General features: G+C 37.4%; 3 protein-coding genes and 1 long non-coding RNA gene across 12 annotated transcripts; 1 reads left to right on the top strand and 3 right to left on the bottom strand.

The window, feature by feature from the left end:
* The first annotated feature begins 832 nt into the window (after positions 1–832).
* On the top strand, positions 833–12,099 carry LOC129571534 (laminin subunit beta-1). Of its 9 annotated transcripts, none has more exons than XM_055451364.1 (14): positions 833–1,026; positions 3,307–3,426; positions 3,552–3,605; positions 3,853–4,206; positions 5,459–6,159; positions 6,243–6,477; positions 6,552–6,740; positions 7,099–7,619; positions 7,714–10,350; positions 10,423–10,611; positions 10,679–10,842; positions 10,909–11,050; positions 11,116–11,304; positions 11,385–12,099. In XM_055451364.1, the coding sequence occupies exons 2-14, from the start codon at positions 3,363–3,365 to the stop codon at positions 11,667–11,669; spliced, it is 5,724 nt and encodes a 1,907-aa protein (XP_055307339.1). In that variant the 5' UTR covers positions 833–1,026; positions 3,307–3,362; the 3' UTR covers positions 11,670–12,099. The 9 variants fall into 9 exon arrangements, with proteins under 9 accessions (XP_055307339.1, XP_055307323.1, XP_055307348.1 ...); XM_055451348.1 differs by having other exon boundaries at positions 3,234–3,426; XM_055451355.1 differs by having other exon boundaries at positions 983–1,101; positions 3,234–3,426.
* LOC129571597 (uncharacterized) lies at positions 11,835–14,178 on the bottom strand. Its single transcript, XM_055451409.1, has 5 exons — positions 13,802–14,178; positions 13,600–13,710; positions 13,390–13,543; positions 13,117–13,298; positions 11,835–13,045 (listed from the first exon to the last, which is right to left on the bottom strand). Exons 1-5 carry the CDS (start codon positions 13,934–13,936, stop codon positions 12,896–12,898), a joined length of 732 nt encoding a protein of 243 aa, XP_055307384.1. The 5' UTR covers positions 13,937–14,178; the 3' UTR covers positions 11,835–12,895.
* Positions 14,179–14,631: 453 nt separating this feature from the next.
* Positions 14,632–15,192, bottom strand: LOC129571602 (uncharacterized). The gene is made up of 3 exons (XR_008688305.1): positions 15,092–15,192; positions 14,867–15,023; positions 14,632–14,800 (listed from the first exon to the last, which is right to left on the bottom strand). It is a non-coding gene; the product is annotated as an uncharacterized LOC129571602 (long non-coding RNA).
* Positions 15,193–17,790: 2,598 nt separating this feature from the next.
* On the bottom strand, positions 17,791–19,358 carry LOC129571588 (uncharacterized). The gene is made up of 5 exons (XM_055451399.1): positions 18,952–19,358; positions 18,729–18,839; positions 18,422–18,635; positions 18,195–18,352; positions 17,791–18,096 (listed from the first exon to the last, which is right to left on the bottom strand). The coding sequence occupies exons 1-5, from the start codon at positions 19,078–19,080 to the stop codon at positions 17,944–17,946; spliced, it is 765 nt and encodes a 254-aa protein (XP_055307374.1). The 5' UTR covers positions 19,081–19,358; the 3' UTR covers positions 17,791–17,943.
* Between the last annotated feature and the right edge of the window lie 599 nt (positions 19,359–19,957).

Below are 19,957 nucleotides of genomic sequence, written 5' to 3'. Positions count from 1 at the left end.
GGCCATAAATGGTAACGCACAAAACATGTTAAAGCGCAGCGAAATGGAGAAATTTCCAACGAAATCCACACAGCGACGAATGGCTGACCAAATGAATGACTAGACACATACTAGGAATCACGAACACGATCACTTTTTACAAAACATACAGTGCATCGACTCTTGCATGTAAATAAAACTCAATCAACGCATGAGAACTCTTATGTGGTTTTTGTTTTCTTCAATCGTATTCGAAGTGAAATCCTTGTGTGCAGAGAACGTTGCTGTTGCCGCCACCATAAAAATGAAAATCTCTCGCAGTAGCAGCAGCAGCAACAACAACAACAACCGAAATGTACGGAAAGAGAGATAATGAATAGAGACGTAGCAAAATGATTGTAGCCTATCGTTGCTCGTTCACTTCCAGACTGCCTAATTTGAGTGCGGCATGAAACGCAAGCCAAGAAATCTGAACAAAACGACAGAAAAAAAAATGGGACGCTACAGTCAACGGAAGAAAAATATGTGGAAAACAACAACAACAAAAAAGCACACAATTTTTACGATAAACACATGCTTCATTGTGTATGGATCTATTTGGTTTTTGTTAAAGTGCATGCATACATTTAACCGCCTTGTGAAGCAAACTGGGACAAAGGCATAACAACAACAAAAAAACGCAACGAATATATGTTCTAAATCGGTATTGTTCTGCGTGCGACGAAAAGGGATAAAGAACGTACACTTCGGGCTGCTCTCTCGTGATATGGGCAAAAGGAAAACGACAAGAAAAAAAAACAACACATAGTCTGTCTTCTATTTTCGGTTCGAAACAGACGCAGCAGCAGCAGCAACAGCAGTCAAGACGCAAAGCATAAATGATCGCGCACCAAAGGAATAACACCAAAGCAGCCGAAGAGAACGCACTTCACTTTATGTATGCGACACTGTGAACCATGAAGAAGAAGAATGAATGCGCAAGCCGGATCCCGAGCCGATCATTCCCGTCAGTCGAGTGGAATACTTCAATCGGTCAACAGCACCAAAGTATTATTTCGTTCCGTTCTTCTTTTTTTTCCACTTCTTTCAAGTTCTTTTTTTTCCCTTTTTCTTTGAAGTTGTGTAGGTACCATTTGTTGTTGCATTCCTGAATTCATGCTATGGCTTATCTTGTGTGTGTGTGTGTGATTTAAGATGGATTTATTCTTGTTACCTCATACGAATTTCTCAAAAATTTATATGCTTCGATTGCAAATTGTACAGAAAATATTCTGATTTTGTGTGTGTGCTACGGTTTTGGAGTTGTATGTGGTGAAAGATGAAATGTTATGCTATTCGAATGCATTTGAATACAGTGATAATTATAACTACGAAAGAATGTTCGTGCATCTGTTGAATGTATTTGGAGTTTGTGTTTTTTTTTCGTTGGCTTTTTTTATGTATTTGTGATCCTTTCGAACTCTATGATCATTTATTGTTCTAAGACTCTCACATCGGTTTTGTCTCGACGAAGAAAAAATAACCAAGTTAAAGTTGCTTTCATTTATGGTAACGACAGCATTTATTCATCGCAATGAGATGTCTTTTGTTTGCTGTGCATTGATCATTGCCGACGTGCGTGAATACCAACCATAAATCAATGGACGATGCATATTCAAAATAAACCCAACAAAAAATCAGAGAGAAGAAAAAGATATGGAGCGGAAAAAAAGTACAGTGAAATAATTGAAAACAGAAACTGAACATATGGTGTGACGAAATGAAATTTCAGCAAACCAACGGATAACTGAAACCACGGCCTGGTTTTATTTGATCATAAAATGATATATTCATCACATGTGTTCACAGAATTTTTTTTTCAAGATTAAAAAAAATGTAATTTTGTTTTTATGCGCGACGCCTGCTGAGCGTTGGAGTTTTGTTTCCGACTTGAGAACAATTCTTCTCGTATCAATTGATGATGATTGTGCACTACGCCGATATGGCAATGGTGATTCCGAACAGAAGATCAGAAGCTGTGATTTGCAACCAATTATACCCTGTGACATCGTTGATTCGTTCCAAGTTCCAAGCGCAAAAAATACGATTCGCAGCATGACACAAAATTCACCAATTGAGTGAAATTTGTCATTGTAAAAATGTGTTGTGTATGTTTCGCCACAACGTCAAATAAAAGTGAAAAAGCCATAAAAGTGTGGCTCAATTCAGCAAAATTGTTGGCTATTCTAAGAAATTATTACATCGGATATGCGAAAATGAAAAAAAACACACACACACACACATTTTAATGCTCACATAAACTGATTTACGGTATTGACGAAATGAGTTTTTGCCAGTGCAAAATTTGTCGGCACCATACGATCGGAACGTTGACCAATCGAGAATTCAACCAACAAATTTCGTTTACATATATGTATATCGTGTGAACGAATTAGAAAGAAATGAGTGAAATCAGCAGATTTTTGACGGTTAGGTGTTCTAGTTCAAATTCCAAGCATTTTCGTAATTCGTTCGGTCATTATACTTGGGAGTAATGCGACATACGGAGCTGCAAATTATCAGATAACGAAGGCACACGTTCAATCAGCACTTTTTTACAGCAGAATTTTAGTATTCGATTTTCAAAACAGGACGAAATTAGCCGATCATGTTATTCAAGCCTAAACAACGACATAGTCCTCCTATCGCGCTGTGCTTATTACACACTGTAACATCGGTTCTTTAACCTTCGATAAGATTACGCTTTTTACCGGAAGAATATGGAGAAAAAACTAGCCGTATTTTTTTGATAGCTTGAGAACTTTAGTATGCTTAATAGCTCAATTCTATGTAACAAAGTACGGAAACCGTGAAGCACAGAATGAAGTTTCAGAAAAAAAACATGGAAAGTGATAAGAAAAATTACTCGTTAAAGCGCAACGGACATTTGAATGAATTTCAAGCGGCTATGGGATTGGATTATAGCATGTTCACAAATAAAATTTCATATTTGATACTGATTATGTGAATGAATGACGACGACAGCAACGACGACGAAGATGATGATATTTTTGTATAACCCGGCAACTACTTGGTTTTAGTCACATGATAAAGTCGATTTGGTTCTTTTTCTTGATCTGCTTTCGCCAGGCTTCCTTTTTTGTTCCCTACATGCCATGTTGTTCATGTTCTTATTGCTTTATCGATCGTTTTTTTTTTGTTCGTTCGTTTTTATTCACTTTTTAAATATCATCATTCATTTCTATTACCCACAGTGTTCTAATTTAGAAAAATTGACTGACGGAAAAAACATAATTCGAAATCTGATCGTTCATGTGTTCGTTTTAGGACGGGAACGTTTTCTTCGTAGAAAAAAACGTTTACCAAGCGACAAGTGAGGAGCCATGGTGACGTTAAAATCAACATTTGTTGGAGTTATATTCTATTTAGTTTTAGTATTAGTTAAAGGCAAGTGACATTTTAAGTAACATTTCAACTGTGTGTAGTTTCGTTTTTTGTTCGTTTGTCTAAAGTCAAGCATTACGAAACTGGGCAGCGATGAGTTAACCACAGATGTGATATTTTCATTTTAGATTTAGCAGAATGTGTGGCCCAACAGACGGATGTACAGTCAAACCGACCAAGACGTAAGCATTTCATTTATTCAATCGTTTTCTGAGCAAACGGTACAATATCGCTAGGCAAAATTTAACTCATCCATTTTATTTTTGTTCATCTTTGGCACTACTGACGCAGCATAGAAATAAAAAGTGAACTTACTTTCGTTTTGATTGAATTTAAATCGATTTCATTTTTCTTTACCTTCACACATTTTGATTATGCATGTTGCATGAATCGGACACATTTGAATTTCAATGCAAAAATATCATTTAGGCGCTTTTAATCATCGACATGGGATCGGTCATACGACAAACACTGATCGCTCATCATCGTCATTTTTATTGCATACACCGCTTGAAGCATTACACAGCACAATATTTGCGCCCAGTCGATATGTACATCAACGATTTCAAGCGCACACACCGGCATCAATCCTAACAAAAAAGCGACTGAACAAACATCGTACAACGACTATGCCAACAGTATCGACGACACCGTACTATCGTGGCGATCAGCAGCCACAAATCGATGGAGATATTGAGGAAATTATACCACTCGGCGTTCGCAATCAACCAATCACTAGGCATCCCATTTATTTCATCAACGATCTCGACAAAACCGAACCATGTATTCCACATATTGACTGTCATTTTCTATTCCTTCTTCTTCTTCTTCAGTTCAATGTTTTTCTTTAAGTTTTCCAACGTTTTCTTCTAAATACATATATTTCGAACATCTCCCTTCATCATCCGAGCTATAATTCCAGCGCTAGAACCTGGAAAAATCAACCATTTTCCAACCATTCTTTCTATGTACATATCAAATGAATTCGTTTGGAGAAAAAAAAACATTCACCAAATATCCTACTACTACGCAAATGCAACGGCATTATTTGTAAATATGTTTGTCAGAGAGATATCTGTTCTAAATTTAGCCAAAGTGTCGATGATCACATTTCCCGTTAACAAACCACGCTCACAGCTCACACAAGCCTCGTCGAGTGTGTTCTTCACTCTGTATGCATATATTGAATGTGACTTTTTTTGTGTGTGCGTGTACGAATCTAACTTTCATATATAGTCTGTTCTTTTAGAGAATAAATCTAACGAAGGCATAGGAAACAGCGTAACCTTTTCCTTTTCAATTGTACTACTGTGTATATCTTGAAAATATCGCGTCGAAATATTGAGAAAAGGAAAATGAAAGAGATGAAAAGAAATTAAACACAACACAACCAGATGATTTCTTGATGTTTTTTTCCCTCCTTCTGTTGTTTATGGGAACACACATGTATGAGAGCACACTCGAATAAAAAAAAAACGCATACATTTTGGGTGTGCCTTTGCTGTGATTTTCCAAGAACTCGAGATTTTTCTTATGAATCGGTTCGGTTGTTTCGAATGAAATGGAAAATGAATCGTCTGTACAGTTTTTTATGAATTTTAACTCAATCTCCGTGGTGCTACTCGAATTGTGACTAACTCTTATATACATTTGACATTTTCAATTTGTTTCACTATGTGATTTCACACGTGAAAAATGCATAAACATTTGCAATAAAAGCGCAATGCAATGCGTTGCATTGTTTCTAGTTTTTGTTGGTGTACAAAATGAAATGTGATGCAAACAATGACATTCTTTCATCACCATTTCTGCACAGTCAAATAATTATGAAATTTATGTTTCACAGTTGCTAACTTTAGTTGATATTTTATTTCGTTTTATTTTATTTTTTGTGTGTCAAATGATGCTAACCGATTTCATTTTGGAATTTTCTATTCCTTCAAATATAAATGTGTACAGTCAGTCACTAACATTACATCACAAACGATTGAATTTCATCCTTACTAATCGTTCGAGTGTTTTTCTTCGAATGCAGCATATAGACCGCGAAAGCCCGTTCATCCGTGTGAGAAGAGTTCATGTTACCCAGCCACTGGAAATCTGTTGATTGGTCGTGAGGATCGATTAAGGGCATCGTCGACATGTGGTACACGCGGTCGTGAGCGTTTCTGTATCGTATCACATTTGGAAGAGAAAAAGTGTTTCTCCTGCGAAACCAACGATTATACCGTCAATGATCCACGGTTAAATCATCGTATCGGACAAATTATATACAAAAATCAGCCGGGAACGCGTGAACAATCATGGTGGCAATCGGAGAATGGCAAACAAAATGTTACCGTTCAATTGGATTTGGAAGCCGAATTTCATTTTACGCATTTGATCATCGTTTTCCAAACTTTTCGCCCGGCCGCAATGTTGATCGAACGGTCATACGATTTCGGTAGGACGTGGCACGTTTATCGATACTTTGCGCATAAATGTCATGAAGCGTTCCCGGGCATACCACGCATCACGAAGAATATCACCGATGTGGTGTGCGATGAACGCTACTCAAGCGTTGAACCATCGAAAAATGGTGAAGTGATTTTCCGTGTTTTGCCACCACAACACAACATTGAAAATCCATACGCTGATCACATTCAAAACATGCTGAAAATGACCAATTTGCGTATCAATTTCACACACTTGCACAACTTGGGCGACACGCTGCTCGATGATCGTGAGGAAATTCAGGTAAAAAAATTCTCGCAAAAAGATCATCTTGTTTGTTTATTTATTTGCGATTTCTAAAACGTTTTTCGATTTTCCATTTATAGGAAAAATACTACTATGCAATTTCGAATATGGTTGTTCGTGGTTCGTGCTCATGTTATGGTCATGCATCGCACTGTGTCCCATTGGATGATGCATATGATAATAAAATCGATATGGTGCACGGCCAGTGCGAATGTACACACAACACCCAAGGATTGAATTGTGAAGAGTGCAAAAACTTTTACAATGATTTACCATGGAAGCCAGCTTTGGGCAAACAAACCAACGCTTGCAAAGGTAATTGCAATGCAGTTGTTTCGTTAGCTAGCACCTTCATATGTAATGGTTAATTTCATTTTAAATTTTTATAGCCTGTAACTGTAACAATCACACCGAAATTTGTCACTTTGACGCGGCGGTCTATGAGCAATCGGGTCGCGTGAGTGGTGGTGTTTGCGACAATTGTCAGCACAATACTCAAGGTCAACATTGTGAAGAGTGTATTCCATTCTTTTATCGGGATCCAAATGAGCCAATTACGAGTCCATATGCTTGCAGACGTAAGTAGTTTTCAAATAAGACTACTCATGGAAAATTAGCCGTCAGAGTGCACGTTCTATTTACGTTACGTTAAGACGTACACATACAACTGCGTTAACGTAAAAGGAGTACAGCGATATATTGTATCACAGCACACGATATATTGCTGTACTCCTTTTACGTTAACGCATTTGTATGTGTACGCCTTAACGTAACATGAACAGAACGTGCACTCCGACGGCTACTTTTCCATGAGTCTCGACAACCACTTGGCATTTAATCAGAGGCAAATCACCAATTGTGATAACATTGAGTTTGAAAATGAACTTACGTTCAGTGCAGAAAACAAATTTTTTAACGTCGTATCGATATTCTTAGGTTGCGATTGTGATCCACGTGGTTCAACGGATGAGGGAATTTGCGACTCAATTACTGACGAAGAAAACGAAGCGGGTAAATGTCACTGTAAAAAGAATGTCATGGGCAGACGATGCGATACATGTTTGGAAGGATTCTGGAATTTGGATGCTAACAACACATTGGGTTGCCAGGAATGTACGTGCAATACTCTGGGTACAGTTGGAAATTTGGGCTGTAACGTTTTCACCGGTGAATGTGTGTGTAAGCGTTTGGTAACCGGAAAAGATTGTAATCAATGTATGCCAGAGACGTACGGTTTATCAACCACTCAAGACGGTTGTCTATTGTGTGACTGTAGCTCAGGTGGATCGTACGATAACAATTGTGATGTGCTCACCGGGCAATGTTCGTGTCGACCGAATATGCAAGGTCGCCGGTGTGACATTCCAAAGCAAAACTACTTTGTGCCATCGTTGCAAATCATACATGAAGCTGAAGTACCGCCAGCCGAATGTGAACCAGGATATTCGAGCTATGGAGTAAGTTGAAAGAAACATTTGAGCTTGATTTTATCAGCATTATCTATTTTTTCTACACATTTCCATAACTGATGGAAAACTCATTCGTTTTTAGAATTGTACAATCGTGTTGCGCGAGCCACCGACCGAAGGACGACCACCATGGACTGGTCCTGGTTACACTCGTGTCAATGAAGGAAACGAATTGGTATTCACCGTTGATGATATACCAAAAACCATGCCATACGATGTTGTGGTTCGCTATCAAACTCAATCACGCGGTGATTGGGAAGTGGCAAAAATTACAATCATCCGCCCTGATGAGTACAATCCAAATGGTCCTTGCCCAAACTCACATCCAAGCTACGAAGATCGTGTTCCATTCACATTGCCAGAACGTGACTCGAGCGTGGTGGCTCTGACCAATGTGTGCTTTGAACAAGGAAAAATCTACAAAATCAAATTGCTGTTCGAACGTCAACGCAAGCAAGAAGACAATCCAGCCGCTCAAATTCTGATCGATTCAATTGCGGCAATTCCACGTATCGAAGCTACACCACTATTGAATGGTCCAGATGTTGGCAGTCGCCAACTCTTTGAAGGGCAAAATTGTAATTCAACATTCTATCGTGTCGATTTTGATGATACATCGTCACCGGAATGTAAGGCTATTTTGGATGATGTCAGTATTTATGTGTTCGATGGTGCAACCGCTTGTAATTGCAACCCAACCGGATCAAACACGAAAAAATGTAATGAATTCGGTGGTCGATGCCAATGTAAACCGAACGTTGTCGGAAGACAGTGTGATCGATGCGCTCCAGGATACTACGGATTTGGGCCAGAAGGTTGTAAAGCTTGTGATTGTAACAGCATCGGTGCTACCGATAATAATTGCGATCAAGTAACAGGACAATGTAAGTGTCATCCGAATACATATGGACGTATGTGTGATCAATGTCAACCTGGATACTGGAATTTCCCAAGCTGTCAAAGGTGCGAATGTAACGGTCATGCTCAACTGTGTGATCAAATAAGTGGCGAGTGTATAGACTGTGCCGATTACACTTCGGGACGTAATTGTGAACGTTGTATCGATGGATTCTACGGTGATGCATTGCTCGGAAGTGAAGTGGGATGCCGTGAATGCCGCTGCCCCGATACAGTCGCTTCGGGTCACATCCATTCCGATTTCTGTCAATTGGATCCACGTACAAAGGACATGATTTGCTATTGTCGTGAAGGATATGCTGGTGCCAAATGCGATATTTGTGCTGAAAACTATTTCGGTCATCCGGAACTTGTGAACGGAACGTGTCAACCATGTAACTGTAATAATAATGTCGATCCATCTCGACCGGGCAATTGTGATTTGCACAACGGAACATGTTTACAGTGTTTATACGAAACGGCCGGTGGAAATTGTCAATACTGTCGCGATGGATTCTTCGGTAATGCACTGGTACAAGATTGCCGTCGATGCGATTGTGATGTGCTGGGAACAGATGGTCAAATTCAATTCTGTGATCGAACTGATGGCCAGTGTCCATGTTTGAAAAATGTTGAGGGAATTCGATGCGATCGCTGTAAGGAGAACTTCTGGAAGATTGCCAGCGGAGATGGTTGTGAGGCTTGTAATTGTGATCCAGTCGGTTCAGAAGACAAGCAATGTAATCCATACGATGGACAGTGCCGTTGTAAGGATGGATTTGGTGGTCGACAATGTAATGAGTGTCAAGCCAACTTCTGGGGCAATCCAAATGTTGAATGCCATCCATGTGAGTGCGATCACTATGGTTCAGCCACACAACAATGCGACCGTACAACCGGTCAATGTAAATGTGTGCAAGGAATTGGTGGTTACAAATGTAATGAATGTGCTCGTGGCTACTTGGGACAGGCGCCATATTGTTCGCCATGCGGTGAATGTTTCGACAATTGGGATTTGATTTTGAATTCGTTGAGAGAAGAAACGAAACGTGTTATTGAAGAAGCCAAGCAAATTAAGACGACTGGCGCCACCGGAGCTTATACCAAGGAGTTTGATGCAATGGAAAAGCAAATCGGTTCAATTCGAAGCGTTTTGAACAATGTCACCATTAGTTCGCAGGATATTCGTGTTTTGGAAAATCTAGAAGAGGATCTACGCAAACAATTGAACAATTCGTTGACGGAATTGCAAGCATCGGAAACTCGATTGGAAGATCTGTACTCGAGTGTTAATTTGGCAAATGTTGCCCTAGATGGACTCCGTTCACGCGGTGAAGATATCAAAGGTGTTGCCAATGAATTAAAAGCGAACTCGACACAATTACAAGAAGCCAATATCGAGGGTGCATTGAATTTGACGCGACAAGCATGGCAAAAGGCTAATTTATTATCCCAATTGAACGCTGAAGCACAAGACTTGAGCGCCAACGCGGAAAGACAATGCCATCGCACCGAACAATTGGTAAACCGTTCAATTGACGAGTTCAACGCTCTTCAGCAACAGAACGAGAATACTTTGGATCAATATTTGGCGGATTTGCAAAACCTCACTTCCAAAATTCCAGATTTGAACGAACAAATTTGCGACAAACGTGGCGATCCATGTGACAGTGTTTGCGGTGGTGCTGGCTGCGGTACTTGCGGTGGCTTCTCCTGTGAGAACGGAGCTTTGACTCGCGCTCAAAAGGCGTTGGAATATGTCAAAGATGCCGAAGCAAAGATTAAGTCTAAGGAAGATGTTGCTGATGATCTTATTCGATCGGTGTGTATTACTTTTTTTTAGCTATAAAGTTGATGAGAATTATTAATAATCGAATATTTATCCCGTTTTTAGTTATCTCAAGCCAAATCCAATGCAACCGAAGCATACAAAAAAGCTGAAAACGCTCTTTTACTTGCCAATACCTACTTGAACCGAACTAAATCGATGATCATTGATGGAAATGACTTGATTACCAATTTGACAGAAATCTTGAACAACAACACCGCATCACCGTCCGAAATTAAGAAGCTGGCTGAAGAGGTGAGTATTGATTTGATGCATAGAAAAATTTAGTGTGGTCACAATATTCCATGATTTTTGTTTGCAGACATTGGAGTTGAAATTGCAATTGGACCCAGAGCAAATCAAAGAGTTGGCTACCAAAATCGATGATACCGTTTCGAAATTGGAAAATGTTGATACAATTATTCAAAACACTCGTTCTGATTTGAATCGCGTCAACAATCTCAAGGATGTCGCTTCGGACTCAAAGTAAGGAATGAATGAAAATTGTGTATTTTTGAACATTTTAAAAACATTTTCTCAAACCATTTGCAGCACACGCGCCGAAAATGTCTTGACCCAAGCGAAAGACTTGCGGAAATCACTTGAAGAAGCTGATAACGCACAACAGAAAGCAAAGGACGCAATCAAGCAAGCAAATGAAGATATCGCATTGGCTAAAGATGATTTGGAGAAGGTAGAATGCTCTCATTGTAGAAGAAAATATTTATTAAATTAAATTTCTCAATAATATCTCTATAGATTGATGGAGTGACTGTTGAAGCTCAAGTGAAGGCAAACGAAACTGCTGCTAAAGTCGATGAATTGTTTGACCAATTGAATAAATTGCAAAAGAATGTGCTCAAGAACGAGTTTGATGCCAAGGAAATCAAGACTCAATCGGAAATTGTTCGTGATGAAGCCAACAAAGCTCACGAAGGCGCAGTTAAAGTACGGGATTTTCGATAATCCCAACAGTTGAATTTTAAATCGATTTCGTTCATGATTAATTCTGGTGTTTCTATTTACAGTTGAAGAACAATTATCGCGATGCAAATGATTCATTGACCGACAAAGCCAGTTCAACAGAGAGTGCACGTGCACGTGCCCAACAATTGCTGCAGCGTGCCTCAGTGGTAACAGTTAGCACACAGAACAAATTGGCACAGCTTCAGAGCATGGCTGACACATATCAATACAACGAACGTGAGCTTCGAAGCTTACAGGCTCGAATTGATTCGCTGAACAATGAAATGATCGGATTTTTGGACCAAATTCAATCACGATCCGAGTACTATCGAACGTGCTCATCGTAATAGTCGTGTTAGTATTTAATGAATCAACAACAAACTGCAAAGTAGCATTTACCTGAGAAGAAAAACTTAAAACATACATGTGTGCCAATTCAATCAATAAAGTAAATAAAACATAAACAATATTCATACACAAAGAGAAAAAAAAAGAAACAAAAATAGAAGTTATATTAGATAATGTTGGTTTATTTACATTTCTGGTTAGCTTTACTGTTAAGAAATCTTAGTTGTACTAATGATAAAAAGAAAAAAATTATGAAAAAAAAGAAAAAAAATATCTTTATCCAACCGTTTGATTCGATCATTTGTATGAATTAATGATGCCATAGACGCTATAAATCTATAATTCGTTTGTGCCTTACAGCTAGATTTATTGAGAGAGAAACAAATACAAATTTATAATAAAAATGACACAGAATACACAGAAACCACATATTAGCCGTTTATTATTTTGTGTTTTGTCTGAAAATCGATGTTCGTTTTTAGTTCGATTCACCTCGTATCCAATTCAACTTCATTCAAAGAATGCAATGTATGTTATTTTCATGAAATTGAGCTTACATTTTGGGTGGGTATATAATTTTTTTCCACCATATTTAGAGTCATCAATTATCACCCGTCATTTATTTAACCGCTTGGTCAAATGAGCGCAGTGCATACACTCGTCATTAGTTTTCATTGACACAGCAATCGAACAAAATGAAGCAAAAGTACACACAACCGTATTATTAAATGACGTTGACCTCCCACACACACCGTTCATTGAAGTGGTCCGTGTTTCGTGTGGAATTTCTGTCTCAAAACTTCGTTGAACAGAAGCACACGAGAACGAAAACAAGAGCACACGATAGCCCGAGTAGACAAATTCATTTAATTAATTGATAGTATCGGTCAGTACAGCACGCTCGTCAACGGTTTTTGTGTTAATTTAATGAAAATAAAAACAATAATCAAATTGAAGTGCATACTACGCTGGTCGAGAGAAAACATGTTGGTCACGATGCATTAACTCAAAATGGATCTTCTTACAATTTATTACACTTTGTCTGAGTGTTTCGTTTAGAAAAATCGACGCATTTTATTGGAAAATTAAATGGGTTTGGTTAATAACGAAGCTAATAGTTGGTTTGGAAACAAAGGTCATTCTATATCGATTTTACGATTTCATAATTACTAAGGTTTGATGATGCTTTGAAGATGATCATGAGTAAAAAAATGATGTGAGCATTTCAGAAATGTTTGAAAATACACGCGAAAAATGCAATGAACAGCGTAATAATCGACATGTTGTGTGTCACTGCGGATCCCTTGCACAGTCTATGCGCTGAATATGCTGATAGGCCTCGGCGTTGAAATAATGTATGCACACTTGCAAGATCCTGTGATGATATTAAATTAGAAATTGTATGAATTTATCGTCGAATGAATGGAAATAGGTTTATATTCTAACCTCAGGCGTGTACATGTTGGGTGACCGCGCCAAAGCGATGCTGAACAATCGTCCGTCATTTTCACAAAAATTTAGAACCACATGGTTACCAACGAATTTCAGCACTTGAATCACGCCCGTGAATTGACCAAAATTTTGTTTGTCCCCTGCTTTTAATTGTGCATGTCCATTGTGAGTATATACTAAAAGTAAGCGTTTGAAATGTGAAAATTAAACATGTCTAATCGTGTCTAGTAAACAGTAAATTCAATAAAATCCCAAAATAGACAATACAATTCTCGGTCACTGGTGTTGTTTTTGCTATCCAAACTCCTCGATTTGTTTGGTTGTAAAGTAAAATGTGTTCGTAGTCATTGTTGCCGTCATTCCAGATTAGTTTCAAGTAGCGATATTTTGGCCGCTCGTCGTAATTATACTGCATATGCACCTAAAAATGTGTGTATAATTATCACATGAGCGGTTTTGAAGGTGGTGTTAACTTACTGATCTCGTAATATCGTCCAATATGATCTCAACACATGAATTTTGATCCAATTCATTATTTTCATTATTGCGATGCGTTATTATCTCATTGCCGTACCAAATGCCAAGGAGCTAGAATGGATGTCCAAAATTTAAATCGATTTATTCAATTCAAAAATACATTTTTTGTATTCAAAGAAACAGAAACTGATTTTACACCCACTTGATCAGTATCCAGGTTATTTTGAGGTCTAAAATCGACGCAAGATGAAGGTGTCTCCTGTATATCGTCGCACTCAATGTATTTGCACACAAAAAGTAAAACTGTGATAATTCCTAGAATCTTCGTTTTCACCATTTTCACCAATTTGTCCCTTTATTTCGTTAATAATGTAAGATTTTGTAACAACAATTGAAGTGAACAGTTTTCAAGAACGCAGAATCAAAACATCCGATCGTTATTCAATATCAAGCAAACTGCGGAAAAATGAGCTTCGCGTCTAAAATTAAACACCGTCGTAAACAGCTTAAATGATTATTATGATGCTATTCACAGAGTTACGTCAGCTTTCACGTTGTGATTTGGCGTTTGGGATTGTGCCGATTTCAAGCAAATGTGTGTATATTATCCACAGCTGTATAGCTATGATCCTATTGAATGTTTGCGGAACAGATACGTCTGTACTCCTTCAACGAACGAGGATATTTAAAGTTATCTTTTCGATGTTTTGATGGATATGTGCAAAATTGTAAACGGAATAGCTCATAGAAACAGTCAGAAGAGTACGCTCATTATGTAGAGTTAATCATGTTCGTCAACCATATTCATTATAACTGATGATAATTTATTTGAGTGATGTCAAATTTCGGTTAGGTTAAGAGTTCACTCAAGCTGATAGATGGTTCGCAAGCTATGGTAGAATATATTTATTCACAAGCTTTTTTTCGTTTTCCATTAGCATCATCATTATTTTTATTCAATCTTTCTTATATGAACATAATTAGAGTATACAAAAATTTAAAGATATAAATTGTTTGAGTTGGAAACGCACACTTAAAGTAATTGCTAACAGGAATTCTAAAAATGTATAAGAACATATGCAACAGCGGCTGTGATGAAAAGAGATGCAATCGATATGCTATGCATCGATGTAGATCCATTTTGTACTGAAACCGTTTGCAAACCGCGGTTCCGTAATATTGCGTGTACACTTCCAATGTCCTGTGAAAAATGAAAAGTTATGAATTTGACCAGTTTCCAGTGAAAAAGGTCGACATCAAATCTAACCTCAGACGAGAAAATGTTGGGTTTGCGTGACAGAACGATAGTGAAAAACTGTTTGCCCGGCAAATTCTCGCAAAAAGTCAAATCATTTGATGGCGCACGACTTTTATCAGTTGGATCACCCCGGAGAATTGGCCATAGTTCAATTTTATCATTGTTTCTAAAAATGCACATTTTTTATATGAAACTTTTTCTATTTTGAAAAAAAAAACTCATGAGAGTCTATACCTTTCTGTGGCGCGGATGAAATCCAGAATCTAGATCTGGTCGAACAGGCAGAGTATATTCGAAGATGTTATCCAATTCTGACCATTGTAATTAGAGATAATGATACTGTTGTGCGCCGAATGGTCGTTGATTATTGTCGTAATTGTAGAAAATCTGTTGATTGTGATATTCTTGGAACTGATCTGGTGTTCGCGGCCGTGATGATGCTATCTGCGAAAGCAGAGCAAATCAATGATTTTATGCAATTAAATCAAATGGCTGATTCACGCTTGAACTTTAACTGTGAGGTATTAATTAACTTACTTCATGAGTAATGTCGGACAAGTGAATAATAACACACGCATCCAGAGCCGATTCATTATGCATACTATCAACATGCATGATGATTTCGTTTCCGTACCACATGCCCAATAGCTAATTGAAAAATGGAATAAACCAAATGAGAATAAAAACACTTTTTTCAAATGCAAATAGCAAATATTGACGTCGACAACACGCACTTGTTCAATATCCACTTGATTTTGTGGCCGTAAATCATTGCAGAATTGTGGTTATTGTTGTGATACATTATCGCACTCAATGTACTTGCACACGAAAAATAAAACTGTGATAATTCCCAGGATATTCATTTTCACCATTTTTATCAATGTTTCCTTTTGTTTCTTTAAAACTAAACTGAACAATTTTCAGGAATGCAAAATCAAAACAGCCGATTGTTATTTAATATTAAGCAAACTGTGGACGAGTTTTGCGTCTAAAATCAAACACAGTTGTATACAGCTTTTATGTTTGTTATGGTGCTATTCGCAGAGTTGTATACTCCTTCGACGAACGAGAATATTTCAAGTTATTATTTAGTTCTTTCGACGAATATTTGCAAAATTTCAAACGAAATAGCTTAAAGAAACAGTAAAAAAGAGTATGCTCATAGTATTTGAGTGATATCAAATTTTGGTTGGGTTAAGAGTTCATCAAGCTGATAAATGATTTGCAAGCTATAGTAGAATTATAATTATTTTTTATTCAATCTCTCATACATGAAGATAATGAGAATACTAAAAGAAATTCAAAAAATGTTTAAGAATATATGCGACAGCGACTGTGATGGAAGGAGATGCAATCGGCTATGCATCAATGTTGATCCATTGCAAACTTTTAGCATTGAAAACGTTTGCAAACCGCGGCGCTGTAACATCGCGTGAACACTTTCAAGATCCTGTGAAAAATGAAAAGAAAAAATTATGAATTCGACCATGATAAACTTCGGCATTGAAGAAATGCATGCACACTTCCAAGATCATAATGGAATCAGAAATTGTGTGATTGTATCGTGGAATTGGAGATGCAATCAAATGGGATTATATTCTTATATCAGCCGTGTACATGTTAGGTGACCGTGTCAAAGCAATGCTGAACAATTCTCTATCATTTCCACAAAAATTCAGAACCATATGGCGAAGGGTTGTAACAGTGATATGATCGGCACATTAGCACCATCTCTACTGATTGCCATTATTGCAATGTAAATGAATAGAATGTCTACTTCTTCTTCTTCTTTTTCTCAACATCAATTGCATACGGTAACTCTCCGTAATCATTAGAGGTGGCGCTACTTATGCGCATCAATTGACTTTTGCATTAGCTCTTATGTACTGTGCGTGCCTTTTGCCATATGGTTGCCAACGAATTCTATCACTTGAATCACTCCAGTATCTAAAAGTACGCGCTCAATAGATTGAAATTTAAACATGTCTTTAGTGAACGATGAATTTAAAGAAATCACAAAATGGACATACAATACCCCTGGATTCGTTCAATTGTATTGTAGAACGCGTTCGAAATCATCGTTGCTTTCATTCCAAGTAAGTCTTAAGTAGCGGTAGTTCGGTTGCTGGCTGATATCATACATATCATACATCTGAAAATATGTTTCTTTTTCTTATAATTGTCTTAGGCCAGTTTTGAGCGTGGTGTTAACTTACTGAATTCGGAATATCGGCCAAATCAATCTCAACACATGAGTCCTCCTCCAATTCGTTATATTTTCGTCATTGCGATGCATTATGATCTCGCTACCGTACCAAGTACCAAGTAGCTAGAACAGATTTCCAATATTCGAATCGATTTATAAGTGAATATTTGAGTTGTATTTACAAAAAACAGAAGTTGATTTCATTTCAACACCCACTTGATCAGTATCTAGATTATTTTGAGGTTTCAAATCGACACAAGGTGAAGATGTCCCCTGTATATCGTCGCACTCAATGTACTTGCACATGAAAAATAAAACTGTGATAATTGCCAGGATCTTCGTTTTCGCCATTTTTTTTAATCAATTTTTCACTTTATTTCATTAATAACGTGGTATTTTAATGAAACTGAAAAATTTTCAAGAACGTAGAATCAATACAGCCGAGTGTTATTCAATATCGTATACAGCTTAAGTGACTATCATGATGCTATTCGCATAGTTGCGTCAGTTTTTACGTTGCATTGTGCTTGGGATTGTGCCGATTCGATATCAAGCGAATGTATAAATATTATCGTCCTATTGAATATTAGCGGAACAGATACGTTTATGATCCTTCAACGAACGAGAATATTTAAAGTTATCATTTCATGGTTCGCAAGCTATTGTAGAATTTATATTTCTTCACAAGCATTTTCACATATGGACATATTTAATGAGGTAAAACTTTTTCGATTTCAATTACAATTATCATTATTTTTATTCAATCTCTCTTACAAGAACATAATTAGAATACACTAAAAACTTATAATTGTGATTTTATGAGTAGATGAAAATGGTTTGAGCTGAAAGCGGACACCTACAGTAGTTGCTAAGAGAAATTCTAAAAATGTTTAAGAACATATGCGACAGCGGCTGTGATAAAAAGAGATGAAATCGATATGCTATGCATCGATGTCGATCCATTACAAACTTTTCGCACTGAAACCGTTTGCAAACCGCGGTGCTGTAGAAGCCCGTGTACACTTCCAAGGTCCTGTGAAAAATTAAAAAAAAAATTGGATTTGACCATTTCCATGAAGCTTTGTTTCTGTTGGTAGAGATTGAGTGAAAAGCGTTGGCATCAAATCTTACCTCAGCTGAGAAAATGTTGGGTTTGCGTGACAGAACGATGGTGAAAAACTGTTTGCCCGGCAAATTCTCGCAGAAAGTCAAAACCATTTGATTGCTCACGACCTTCATTACTTGGATCACCCCAGAGAATTGACCATAGTTCAATTTCATCATTGTTCCTGAAAACACACATTCTTTATTCAAAACCTCTCCTATTTATGAAAGAAAAAACTTGTAAAAATTTGTACCTTTTTGTGGTGAAGATGAAATCCAAAATCCTCGTCTGGTTGTATTGTATCGCAGAGTATATTCCAAGTTAATATCCTGTTCTGACCATTGTAATTTGAGATAATGATACTGTTGTCCTCCAATTGGTCGTTGATTATTGTCGTAATTGTAGAAAATTTGTTGATTGTGATATTCTTGGAATTGATCTGGTGTTCGCGGTCGTGATGATGCTATCTGCGAAAGCACAACAAATCAATGATTTTATGCAATCAAATCAAATGGCTGATTCACGCTTGAACTTTAACTGCGAGGTATTAATTAACTTACTTCATGAGTAATGTCGGATAAGTGAATCATAACACACGCATCCAGAGCCAATTCACTACGCATACTATCATGATGCATGATGATTTCATTTCCGTACCACAAGCCCAAAAGCTAATTGAAAAATTTGAGCAAATTAAAAAACGGAGTAAACAAAATGATGAGAAAAAAAACACTTTTTTTTTTTCAAATGCAAATAGCAAATATTGACATTGACAACACGCACTTGTTCAATATCCACTTGATTTTGTGGCCGTAAATCATTGCAGAATAGTGGTTGTTGTTGTGATACATTATCGCACTCAATGTACTTGCACATGGCAAGCAAAATGGTAACAAATCCAAACACTTTCATTTTCACTTCTTGCTTTTTTTGGTTGTAAATTCCACGCTCAATCACAATTTTTCTTTCGTTTTTCTTCTTCTTCTTCTTCTTAATTTGCAGAGTAAATCACAAAAGGTATTATCACTTAGAACCGAGCAAAAGTCATTAACTCACTCACAGTGCGACAGTCGTTGAATATAACGATTTGTGCGTCTAAATTGTAACACCGCCACGAATGAACTGAGTTATGAATTTCGATTTCGTTCAGACAGAGCCACGCCACGCTATGCCAAGCGTTCGCGTTGTGAATTTGTATGGGTTTGTATTGAATTCATTATTTCGAGTTGACTGGCGAATACGCAAACGGAACGAACACATTACACATTGTCTGACTGGTGCAGTCACTATTTTCGTATATGGATAAAATGATCCCCTTCATAAGAACAGTTTAAACCAATTAGATGCTCTTTCTCTGTCATCAATTAAATTAAGAGTTTGTTTTAATTCTGTTCTCATTTGCTGTGTGTTAAACCTTTAAAGTGGAATGATTCATTTTGTGTCGATTCACAGTACCGTTTTTTCGAGGGTCTTGACCGACAAACATGACTATCCTTTTGCCTAATTTTATTATTAATCAGTGTTTATCATTTTCGTCATAATTTATTGGAAACGCGTTCGGAATGAATGGTTGGGTGACCAATTCGATTCGATGATGATTATTATCATGGGTATGCATGTCGATAGATTGTTTGAAATCTAATTCACAGTTCATTCATTCACACGCACTTTTTTTTGTCCTGTACGCGGTGAAATATTTAATGGCTGTCAAATATATATTTCTTTCGCGATGAATGAGGCATGCATTAATAATCAGAATGAATAAATCAGGTCACTGGTTGTTGGGTGT

Source organism: Sitodiplosis mosellana, unplaced genomic scaffold (genome assembly GCF_009176505.1).
Source record: "Sitodiplosis mosellana isolate CC-2019 unplaced genomic scaffold, AAFC_SMos_1.0 Smas_scaffold_1, whole genome shotgun sequence".
Taxonomy (NCBI): domain Eukaryota; kingdom Metazoa; phylum Arthropoda; class Insecta; order Diptera; family Cecidomyiidae; genus Sitodiplosis; species Sitodiplosis mosellana.
This window is presented reverse-complemented; position numbering and strand designations above follow the sequence as displayed.